At 36.4% G+C, this 13,110-nt stretch overlaps 1 protein-coding gene across 2 annotated transcripts in view; it reads right to left on the bottom strand.

The window, feature by feature from the left end:
• The window catches only part of ELAVL2 (ELAV like RNA binding protein 2), a 68,991-nt gene extending 58,721 nt beyond the window's left edge, over positions 1-10,270 (bottom strand). For both annotated transcript variants that reach the window (XM_077772334.1, XM_077772335.1), the window contains exons 1-2: positions 10,199-10,270; positions 7,116-7,359 (exon numbers count right to left, since the gene is read on the bottom strand). In XM_077772334.1, coding sequence (XP_077628460.1) covers positions 7,116-7,359; positions 10,199-10,270 — 316 coding nt within the window. The remainder of the gene's footprint in view (positions 1-7,115; positions 7,360-10,198) is intronic.
• Positions 10,271-13,110: the final 2,840 nt, after the last annotated feature.

Here is a 13,110-nt window from a genome sequence, read left to right as displayed (position 1 = left end):
AATACTTCTCTTCATTTCCTTCTAATGGAATAAAACAAAGTGACATAAATATCAACATGAAGAAAATCAGAGAAACTGAAATCCCAGTAACTGACAAATTAATCAGCAATGATTTTGTTTCAAACTCTTCTGTAGCCTCACAACAGTTATCTTTTCTTCCCAGCAACTAGCCATTTCAGGTTGTACTACCAGGGGATATCCCAAGGGCCTTTTCTGTTTAGGTTTGTTAACCGAGAGTTAATTTATTGCATGATAAAGGGGTCCTAGAAGATACCATCCCAAATACACTACTTTTGCCTAAGGAGTGCTCCAAACAGAAGGCAATTAACAATCAACAGACACAGAAAGAGCTCTCTACCCTATCCTTTTCTGTCTAAAGAGTAAGTCACAAATTTCCCTTGTACAGAGGTCCCCCTCCTCTGTGCCAGAAAGAGCAGAGCAACTTTCACCACCAGAGATGGAGAGCTGGCACCAAAATGAACAAACGTTGCTAAAATATAAAATAGCTCAATACCTACTATTAGTTTCCCCCTTGTGATTCCTGGTCACTTCCTCAAAATTTATGATGCCTCAAAACCCAACCCCCTTTCCTTTGTTAAAATGGTATATAACCCCATTTATATGAGTTTTCTTTTTTGTGAACTCCAGTGCACATATGACAATAAAAATTGTGTGCCTCTTCTGTTGAATCTCTTCCTTCTCCATTTTATTGAGATATAACTGACATAAAACATTGTATAATCTATCCTTTGTTGGTTCAGTCCCCAGGGGCCTATGAATGAAACTAAGAGAATTAAGGAAAAGTTTTTCTTCCCTGATAATGGTAAAGAACTTCTTAAATTTGATACATTTTTAATTTCATCATCCTGAAATTCTTCACCTATATTAATGCTGACACAGAAATATGTTCTATAAAACATTCCCAATTCAAGGCCTGAGTGGAAAAAATCAACAGAAGAATTTTAAAGTCTTTTCCACAAAACTTTTAAAAAAAGGTTCTACAGTAATAACATCAAATTTTTAAATGGCTGATTAGCCATGACCTTTGGAAAAGGCAAAGGTGCAATTTAAAAATTAGGTTTAAATATATATTGATAAATATACATAAAGTTTCTTTAGCACCACCAAAGGGGAAAACAACACTTTACACAAATTTAGTCACTAAAATCTAAGAATAGCTATATTCAAACGTATTGCATTCCATCGTTAATACTCTAGGGATCCCCAAAGCATTTACCTTGTGGAGCCAAGTTCTCTGGTTTTGTGAAGACCTGAGCACACACCAGCCTTTCTGCTAAATCTCTAATTAAATAGCACCCAGAGTTTGCTAAGTGAGGTGTTTATTAAGCCAGCCAGCCACCCACTCTGCCCTCTTCAACTACCTGTCTGAAAGAATCAGAATTCTTAATCTCTTGATACTATAAACACTGAACAGCTAACCTCAGGATTGTAACTGACACACACAACCATCTTTCAAATTAATGTTCATCAAAACAGCCTGAGGCTCACTCTGACTGACTTCATCACAGTAATGAGTGCTATTAAATTTGAAGGTATGCATTAGAAAAATAAAACACCACTTATCTGTTTCAATCCTGAGAAGCTATGATTGTATTTGTTTAACATAAATAAATAAATAAATAAATAAATAAAAAGGGGGGGTGGCGCCTGGGTGGCTCAGTTGGTTAAGCTTTGGACTGATTTCAGCTCAGGTCATGATCTCAGATCTCACCATTTTGGAGTTTGGCCCTGATTCCAGGGGATTCTCCCTCTTTCTCTGCCCCTCTCCTGCTCGTACTCTCGCACACACTCTCTCAAAATAAATAAACTTAAAAAAAAATAAAATAAAAACTGCCAATTATCTGATAAATAAGTAAATAAAAAGAGAATAGAATGCCATTAAAATGAAGTCTGAAAATCACATCATTTTGATAAAATAAACCACAATCAAAACTAACTTCAACATTTTCAGGAAGCAACAGACATAACTCAAATCCACCTAAGAAACTTATTACAAAAATAAAAGATTTTACCACAGGCCCTAAGGCAAAACAAGGTGAGAGTAGGGAGTCTGTTACCACAGATGACTGAGACGTAATCAACAGTGGCAAAGTCCCTCTTGGGCCCCCTATAGTTTGTATATGATTATTTGGGTCTTTTTTTTTTAACATTGATTTATTTATTTGAGAGAGTGAGAGAGGAAACAAGAACGAGTGGGGGAAGGGTAGAGAGAGAGGGAGGCACAGAATCGGAAGCAGACTCCAGGCTCTGAGCTATCAGCTCATAGCCCCACATGGGGCTTGAACCCAAGAACCATGAGATCATGAGCTGAGCTGAAGTTGGATACTTAACCAACTCGGCCGCCCAGGCTCCCCTCTTCAGGTCTTTGTTTTTCCTTTTTGTCTGAAAGATTCTAGTTGGCAGCTGATGGGGTGGGCATAGGACCTACCTCAAACAATTCCTAGAATAACAGTGAAGACATCACACCAAGATAAAAAGGAGTACCACTCATGACCTGAGGTCTTCGACCAACTATACTTTCTTCGCTCTTCTATTAGAAGAAAGGAAAAGTAACAATGACAGAACATCTCTTGGATTTTTGAAAACTAATTGCACATGTACACACACCCTTTCAGGGACAGGTCAGGTGTTCGTAAAGACAGAGCCTAATGACTTTTAAACTTGACATATCTAGTACTAAATACCAGGAGTTAACTCCTCAGAAACCAATGCTGGGGAGGGGACAGCACCTGAAACTTAGTTTACCACAGAATTAGGCACTGTGGTTATAACAACTCTCCCACCCATCTCCAGCCCAAGTTCAGGTAAACCTGGATAATTCTGGATCTATCTCCATGCAAAATGTTCAGGAAAAGAAGTGGGTTAACTCCCAGGTAAATGGAACATTCTGGGCCCTAGAGCTCAAAGATTCTGATTCAGTAGGTCTGGGCAGGCCCCATGAAGCTGCATTTCTGGTAGTCATCCCAACAGATTCCAAGGCAGGTACGCTACTGACTATACTTCAAAAAGCTGATTCCCAAGACTGCTTGCTTGCCCATCAAAAACACCTGGAGAGTTTTCTGACAACAGATTCCCAAGGTCTCCAGAATCTCTATTTTTAAAAACTTCCTCACATGAGGATGTATAGCCAGATTTAGGAATCACTGGGGTAGAATATCCAAACTCCCAACTATAGACTGCAAAGTTTCTAGAGAAGCATAGATGTTCTCCTTCATTTTATGTATCTCCCAGCCCTTTACTCTCAAAAATCTCTCATTCTGCTTCTGAAGATGACACACACACCAGAAGATGCCCCTTGGTAAATCTGTACAGGTTGGGTGTCTCACTGTATATTCATCAGTTAGTCCTAAAGTTAATTTTTTAATGAATGCTGGCCTCCAACAAAAGGCAAGGAGGAAATATCCCAGGAAAAATCAGAAAACCAGAATTCTGGTACCTGCTCTACTGCTTAGTAGGCATGTGGTCTTGGACTAGTCATTTAAACAAACCTGGGCTTCAGATCACCTGTTACGTGAGGGAGCTGGCTAAGATCACCTCAAGGACTTTTCTGATTCTAACATTCTATTACTCATTCCTTGCATCATAAAATCCATTTCACTCCTCTAGAATGCAGCATCAGGAGGTGTCAAGGACTCTGAAGTGCATAAACTCAAAGAGATGGACCGACATCAGCTAAACTGTACAAGCAGCAGTAGCTTCTCATGATGAATGCCTATAGACAGGAAATGGAATGAAGCATAAAGCTGGGCACAAAACCAAAGAAAGGGCCTGAAAAACAACATAATAAATAGAATTTAAGCCAACGAGAAGATTACTATATTTACTACTGAAGAGATTTCTTAATGTATTTCTCTAATCCTCATTCTATCAAAATAGTGACATTAATTTGCCAACAACACAATCTAAAAATTATACACTCTTTTTTTTAGGACTTAGGAAAGAGGCACACACTTTCCTACCCGATTTTTTTTTTTACCTGAGATAGTTTCCTAATTCAGCATTATTTAAATAAGGAAAGGTTTAAGAAAAATGAAAAACAGTAACTTAAATATTCTTTCCCAACAGTGATCTCATAGTTTTCTTACAACCCAAACAATTAATGCCCACTTCTTACAAAATCGGAATACAAAGAGCTGGCCCAGGAGCTCTCAGGGAGGTAGGATAAATTGGATAATTAGACCAAGGAACTCAAATTTAACCCTAAAAATGTGTACTGAGAAACTGCAAAAATTGGCTGATGCTGAACACCACAGGGCAAAGTTCAAATCCTCACACATTCTTTCAATTTTTCTAGATATATTAACAGCACCTTCTTAGGAAGACAGGCCCACTCTGTAAAGTACAACCATTCAAAATCCAGTTTTAGAAATCCACCATTTACTGGACTATTTTGTTCTATACAAATATTTACTACGAAAGTCAGAATTAAAAACAATAGATATAAAAAATAGATCTGAGATAATTTATGATTGCAGCTAAATGAGTCAGAGCCTTCTGAACACTGTTTTAACCCATACTAACAAGAAGAGGTCAGTGGGCTAAGTCAAAACACAGTTACTAGAGGAGGTCCTTTATATTCTACTTGCCTACTCGACTTTTTAATCCATTATATAGTTCATTACCATGGATGTTCATCTTTGACACATGCTCGTACTGTGCTGATATAAACAGGTTACAGAGAAGTTTCAGACTGGTAATCAGTTAAATGAAAGCCTTTATATGCTGAATGGAAATCTAGTATTGGGGCAATATCCCCTAAAATAAGTTCTGTGGTCAAATAAGGCCAAAACTAATTTCTTTACTGTAGGATTTTAATATATGGTTTGTAATATGCCAATGATCTGCAGTTTGGCTTTTAAATAGGAATCTATGAAGGGCAACATTTCTCAAACTTGTCAATGGTATATTCATTTTAAAGAACAAGTATGGCTGTGTCTTATGAAGTGAAGTTTAGAAAACATCTTTTGACCCTCCTGTTCACTATGGATTTTCCTAGGTACTCTGTTTGGTTACTAGAGATTTTAAACAGAAATTTTACCATGGTGGAAAACTTAATTGGCCCCTTCTTACTGAAAAGACAACAGGGTGTGGATGGGGGGTAAAGGAAATGGACAGGAAATACTAATGCACTTTGCCAACACCTAACCATGTACTTCAAAACACCATGAACTACAGCTCTTTTAGCACTGCTTATCACACTAAAGACAGGGAGGCAAAGGGTCTAAAGACACAGAATTCCAACTAATCCAGCTGCACCATAAAACACATCTAATAAAAGACTTCTGAAAGAATAACGCAATTCAAGGCTGACCAGAGATGAGAGATAAAAATCGGTGAAATGTTTTCTGTGGAAGATGCCTAATACAAAGGACGTATGATTTGCTTCATATTTTCATCTACTCTCAGTATCATAACAAAAGATGTACCTGGTTCAAGTTTTGTTTTTCGTTTTTTGGGTTTTTTTAATAGTAGGAATAGCTATTAAGGTGTCAAACCAGAAATCACATCATTGATGTCATGGCCTTTATACCATTTATTACATAGTCATTTATGTCAAAGAGGTTGCAAAATTCATGTACAAAGATGCTGTTTTGCTAAGAACATATTAATAGAATTCATGGTCAGGACAGACAAATATAAGAGTTATTTTCTACTTTTTCCAACTTTTCAAAAACCGTTTCTTTATAAATTTCATGTATGCAGTTCACACAGATTTTAGAAAAAGAAATGGAAAAGTATTATCCATTTCATTATCAGCATTCAAAAACAACAAACAAATCTTCCCAATGGTGTCATGGTGAACATCTAACATAATTAGTTAAAATATAAATACTCAGTATGGATTGATGACAACCAGGTTTTACTTAGTTTTTACTTGATTTAAATAAGTTCTCTCTGTGAGCCTCAATTTGTAGCTCAAGAAAATATGACTGTGAGGCCAGGCAGACGTGATAGTGTAAGAACTTACTCATTCACCCTGGAGACGGTAAGCTGCTGTCTTGATAAAAGAACACCTAAAGGTACTAATTCAGGCAAAGTATAAAATGATCTCAGAAATTTCCTAGTGAGACCCCTTTCTCTGCGCTCTCCCTCATTTTACCAAGGGAGACCTGAGGCCAAGAGTGGACTTGTCCACAGTCACAGGACTAAAATTCAGAGTCCCAGTCCAACTCTTGACACAGTCTATAGGTATTCTTTACCCATTTCAAATATTTAGTTTTGCAGTAGGAGTTATAAGTCATGTAAAACAATTTTATATTCACCACTCAATTTTAACATTAGCATGAGAAATTTAGCCTTTGTACACCTCACATATTCTCCATGTCTGAAAACAACTCCTGAGGGAAACAGGAACCCTTGTATCCCAAGAACAAGAACATGTTCCTCATTTAGGCTTTGGCTTCTTCTAAGAATTTAGTCAAATCTTACAAAATACTAAGGATATTTTCCACCACCTAATATTCAAAATGTAGTATCAAAGGCCAAATTACTCATCCTCTCATTTTTATCTTCAGGAGAAGAGGAGCACTCTTATGCCACTTTCTCCTTTACTCATCAAGGAACAAAACATTAAATCCTGCTACACTCAAATTATATCAGTACAAATATTTATACACTGACAACGTGAACACCACCCATTTACTCTGTCATATATATTATAAGCAGGACTATACAGACTTAAGGAAAAAGACATTTTAAGAGGTTTCTTCCTTCTTCGAGAGTATTCTTCTTATAACTCATTATTAAAATGCTCAATCACATAAGCTTAGGGAACTAAAACTAAAGGTCAACATGACACTTTCTGTCCCATACACACATTTTTAAAAACAGTTTTCAAAGATGTTATTATATAGCTCAGGGTATATAAAAGTCTATAGTTATAACATAAACTGCCCATAAAAAGGATTTTATGCTTTAAAAGAAAAACAAAACTCTAAAACCTAAGTTTCATGCTCCTGATGTAACCAGTAACAGAGAAGGTACTAGACTGTAAAACTGCATCACTGAATGATCTACTAGGAGGAAATCCATTATTTTCTCACACCTTGAAATGCAATCCTTTAAAGGTGAGTAACCTATACAAAACTGCATACCTGTTATTTTGTCTCTTACAAGCTTACAGGACTCTATCTCACCAATGCTCCCAAAGAGACTCTTTAGTTCCTCCTGTGTCATGTTCTGAGGAAGGTAGTTGACTATTAAGTTGGTCTTGCTGTCCTCTGTGTTCCCAGAGTCAACCGGTGATGAGCAGTTGTTGTTTATGGTGGTTGGACCATTGGCTGTGTTATTGCAAGTTGGCCCATTAGACAGTTGTGTTTCCATGGCAGCAATTACCTGCTAAAAACAGAGAAAATAAGAAATGTCAGAATTCATATTTCACAAACTATTAGAGATTCCAACCAAGAATGTAAATATGTGTCACTAAATACAAGTCGTTCTGCTGAAATTACAACAAAGCTTCAACAAAAAGTGCAACACCTACACTAATTTCTACTTCATATATTAAGCTAGTCAATTTAAGTTCACAATTATACTTTCACATACATATACCATACATGCACATAAAAGCACAATTTAAATGTTAAACATTCTCTAGAACGGCACTCTGGGTCTACTCATATACCCTTACTCACCTGCAGTGTCCACAGACTCGAGGAAACGTAGTACCAAAGGGCACAGAATTAAACCCTGACTATAATACATACTATGAAACAGAAGTTCTTAACATGCTACCAGAAAAACAAACCAAGAATTGGTCTTCCTAACTCTGAAGAGATTTTCAGTTAAGCCTAAGAGTTTCAATATTCTAATACTGACAGACATCCATTAACTTAAAATCAAGGAATAAGAGTACTTTAAAAAATATAAATTTGTCAACATGTACTGTTTTGGTTACATATTGAAAATGTTTTTGATTGACAATATCTTATACTTCTTCTGTTGGCAAGAACTAAGAAAAATATCAGATGTTAAGTGTTAGGGCATGAAAAGGATTTGTAGGATAACTTGGAAAGGAAGCTAGGCATACGTAGTGTACCTTGTAGAACTTAACAAGCCATTCTTGTCAACCCTGGCAGCTAAAGATCACCAACAAGACAACTGATCTACGCATCAAAATAGAATCCCCAAATAATGCAGTATGGCATTCTGCCTCAATTCTGACTTTGAAAGGGAAAAAAAACCCAAAAACCTACCCAGTCCACCAAAACAACAATATAAGTATTTCAACTTTTACAAACAGACCAGCCCAAGGACTTTTCATTTGAGCACATAAGCCTGTTAAAATGCAGGTAATAAGGTATCTATAAAACTCCAAATGCAGGATAAATAGCAGATTTGGGGGAAATGGCCTCAAACTGTTTAGGCCAACCTAAAAATCTAGTCAATAAGCAAATCTGGATCTAGTTTCCTAAAAATCAATGCTATGCTCTTTGAGCAAAAGAGTCACAAACCACAGCCCCAAATTTTCTAAAACCATCTTCCAATAGCTATCTACTTTGGACAGCCAAGATTGGGGAGGAATCCAAAAATCAAAGCATCACTAAAAGAATTAATCCTTCACATTTCATCCAGTGCATGTCTCATCTCCACAAAGAACAACTTCTCAAAACTGACAATTCTGAATTGATGGAATGTTAGTTTTAGGGAACTTCTTTAACATATAAAAGGCAAAGAATTTGAGGCAAAATTTTTAAAAAGCAAAGTAGAGGGAAAGAGTATTACAAGAGAAAAAAAACATTTTGTTTTTTTTAAAAAAGCATACTGTCTAAGAAAAATAAAAGGGCACAACAGTGGATAAGCATAAAGGAAGAAATCTCTACTGCCAAGAGATGTTTATAAAAGAGGCAGCTTAGGATAGATGGAGACTGGTCAACTGACCAGATTAACACTGGACAAGTGTTAATTAGACTGGACAAGAATCAGTACTATCATGATAACAAAAATAGGAGACAAAATCCAGACCACCTATGAAATATCAAATAACCTATAACCCTCTATGACTTCATTTCCTTTTCAAAGAAATGGGTTTTTCTACAAGCTGAATGCTATCTCTCTTGGTTAAGTGTTCTCAGGGAATACTTAAAGGAATAAGGGAAAAATAAATCTCTGGAAATCTGTAAAAAAAAAAAAAATCAAGATATGCATTTTATTATAATTTGTCAATTATATTATATTTATCTGAAACTGAGAAAGGAGTTTTCAAATTTCCAACTGTTCCAGTCTGCAGAATATTCACTGTGGGTCACTTTCCACAGCAAAACTCTTGTGGAATTAACCTTTGCCCAACATTTATAAAAACAAAGAGTTGCAAGATCAGAGTGGCCAAAGCCAATTAAAACAAATCGCTATTCAAAAGTTAGGGTATGTGTAGAAACTATGTGAACCCCAAATATGAGATTTGGACTTAACTCACTGGGATGACATTTGAAATATAAAGTGTTCATTGACTGAAATTAGCAGGATTTAGCAAGGACAACAAACACTCCTCACTTAATTGCACATTTATTTCCATGTTCAGGTGGCAAGAATGAGCTCCTAAGCCAACATTCAAGTGAACAGCTGCAGTAGGCTGTGTGCGCTGAAAATTACAGCATCTCTCAGCTATAGGACCATCTGCTCAGAATAAAATGATACTAATGTGCTATATTTTACAAATAATGCATATTCCATTGATAGGCTCAACACAACTGTTCACAGAATGCAAACTCTTTCAACAGTTACTGGGCAAATAATTTTCAGCCAGATTTACAATTTCAACAATTTTTTTTTGAGCATCAGGAATTGTAAATAACTTCAAAATTTAGTAACCAAAAAAATACATAGTAAACAGAATGTAAAGAATTACGGTAACTTAGTATTCAGACCATACCAAAACTTTTTTGTTTTTTTGTTTTTTTGTTTTTTTTAAAAAAGCTTGTCACTCTTTGAGTCTGCACTAAATCCTAATTTCGATTATAAAAAGTTACATACAAAAGCATGGTTCTGATGCTACATATACCACTGTGGTTAAAATTGCAATGTGCTTTAAATCCTAATGATGGCCATACCGCAATAGGTTAAATGTAAGAATAATTAGTATGCCAAATGAAAAGTTCAAGTGTTTGGTATGGCCTCAGCACTCCTGCAACATGCTAAAAAAAAGTAGCCTACAGAATTTAAGAAAAATCCCACAGACCCCAGTCCAAGGCTCTGCTGCCCACGAACCACTTCTAAGCAGAGAAGCCACATCACACAGTCTGACTGCCATGTTAGTTTGGAGTTGCCGTCTGCAATATGGACACAAAAAGTACCGTATGTTAGATGAGCAAGATAATGCAACAAATCAGTTTGTACAAAATTTACAGTGATTGTATTGATATTCCCAGCACGTCCATGCAGTGTGGCTTAATTGAATTTGAGGCAATTCCAATCTAATCTTTCCAAATTCATTTTTACACGTAGTTTTCTTGCACAAATTAAGCATTTTTAATTAAGAGCCTGATTTTCAAACAGTATTAACTAGTTACCTTGACATCTATCCTGAAGAACTACCTTAAACCACATCTCAAAAAATTTTTTAAATAAAATGAAGCAAAACACTGCATGCTGTCCTATCTCTCAAGGATGTGGGAGAAGGAAGGAAATGTGAATGAAACTTATAGTGAGAAAAGGCAGTCATGCAATTCATAAGTGAATGCTTTGAATAAAAGCGCTTTTTCCCCCCAAAATATCAGAGAGGCATCAAGGGAAGCTATATTTGCCCACACTGTTACATTATACTATAAATGATCCTTAATACTGGGACTTAAAATTAAAAGTGAATTGAAACCCTGTGAGGTTATTCTGCCACTATAGTCCAACTGATCTCTAACAGTTTCACTGAGAATTGTTCACATATACTAAAAGGCAGTAAACCAGCATCTTTCAATTGAAATAATTGGACCAATAAATAGGATTGTTTGGAGTAATGTTTATACAGGATGTCAGCTTTGTCCCTGAACGAAATCAAGTGAACATTTTTTAATATGTAAATTGTAAACACAGCACGATTTGAAATTAGTGCTGCTATGAGGCCTCCAATATAGTTAATGAGCCATTTACCACTTATTACAACTTGCCCAAATACTAAACAGAGTCACAATATTGGCACAAAAGCCAAAGTTTACATTTTAGCCATATATGCAGATCCTTTAAATGGCCAACAGAATATTCAGAAAACCTCAAGTCTCTGAAAACAGACAATGAGTAACAAAGGAGGGCCAAAAACATCTTTTACTTGGTATCTATGATTATAAAAATCTCATCCACAGAGTTACACCTGGGTGTAAAGTGATTTACTCTTGATGCAAATGATGACATTAATTAACATGTAACAATGGATTCCATTTTCTGGCACACAAAAAGGTTTAACATACACTTTATAGGATGCCATGAAAATGTTTTACACTTCTTCCCTTCTCCCACTGTTAACAGAGAATTCAGCTGGATTCTATGTTTTTTATTTAAAAGAAAAAAAACCTACTTACAGTGGAACTAATCTGTGAAAAAATAAAGTGCTTTTTATACCCATGAAATATTTTGACAAGAACCTAATTGTGGTTAGACCACATGGTAAAAGAGGTAGGGCCACACCCGAGAGGTTCAACCACGTTTCAATTTATATCCTGAATACCCCTGGGAATTAAAGATCTCAACATTCTTCACTACATAAAACCACAGATTCACATTTAATGGCCTCAGTTCCTTCTATTCCATAGGAGGCGACGCTAATAAGCTAATGTATTGATACCCTTCTTTCTGAAAGCCCCAGGGATGTGAACAATCCCTTCATTGCACCAACTAGCTAGGAAGGCTGCGTATGGAAAATGATTCTACCGCACTTTTACATTTCAAGCACCCTAGACAGTTTCTCTGCTTGAGGCAGACACATACCTTTATGGGAAGTTATAAATAAGTTGCTCACATGGCCCTTACCTTTATGCTGGCCAACAATTCAGTTACTAAAAATGTAAAGCTACTTCCCCTTCACTTAAGGACAGGCGATTCTGCTCTACTCAATCTACCAGAGACAACCGGCCTGCACTATTTATAGATTCTATTGCCTCTGAAACTCTTTGGAAAGGTGGGGGGTGGAGGGGAGGCCACATTCCAGGAACACAGAACCATTCATTTTAAAGCTTAAAAAATGTTTCAATATATGTTCACATCTTAATTTAGACATCAATTGTGCCAATTAAATTTTTGCCTGTTATTCTCCATGTAGTAATTTATGAAAAGGCACTTTAGCATAGATCAATCTAGAATATTCTAAACTCCCTGGGCCCCAAGAAATAACGATGAGGTGTTAGTTTNGGACGACCTCTATGTCTTCACATTCACACAATTTATTTCCAAAACTCTATAAATACTTTTTAAATTGTTTTTTTTCCCTTTACTTAAATGACCTTCTGTGTACTTCAGTTTCTAAATTTCTTACTATTTTTAATTTTTTACTACTTTTAAGAAACTATTTTAGGAAACCAATGCTATTGCTCGATTTCTCTTATCGGGGCCCAACAGTTTTCTGATCATGTGAGAGAAAAGAAAAATTCCCTATTTTCCAAACTTCCTAATACAAAGTTCTGAAAACTAGGGTTCATCAGTTCCTTTCTTATTTTCAACTTCTTGAAGACAGCCACAAAAAAAAAAAAAAAAGACTTAATCAAAAACATCCTAAATATATTCTGAGAATTCTCATTAAGTACAATGTCCGCAAGGGAAAAAAAAACGGTTTCCCAGACCTAGATCCCACCTGATTTGGAAACTAGACCTCTACAGGTTAAAGTCCTAGCAGGACCACTGAAATACCACTGCCACTGCATATCCCCTGAGGGGGGAGAGGGGAGGCCGGTCCATCTGCCTAGACTCCTCCACTGTCACGGATACAGTCCACCTCTGCACCCTCATATTTCATCTGAACTACTGAATTACAACCTTCCCAAAGGTCCCTCATCACCCTAATCCACACTAGCGCTACTACTCCCTAATGATTTTCCTAAACCCTCAATAGCTCCCTGCTGCCTATCAAATTAAGTACAAACTACTTGTGGTATAAACCGTATAAGCATC

Source organism: Crocuta crocuta, unplaced genomic scaffold (assembly GCF_008692635.1).
Source record: "Crocuta crocuta isolate KB4526 unplaced genomic scaffold, BGI_CrCroc_1.0 scaffold606, whole genome shotgun sequence".
NCBI lineage: Eukaryota > Metazoa > Chordata > Mammalia > Carnivora > Hyaenidae > Crocuta > Crocuta crocuta.
Note: the sequence above shows the minus strand (reverse complement) of the source record. Positions and strands in the feature narration are given on the sequence as shown.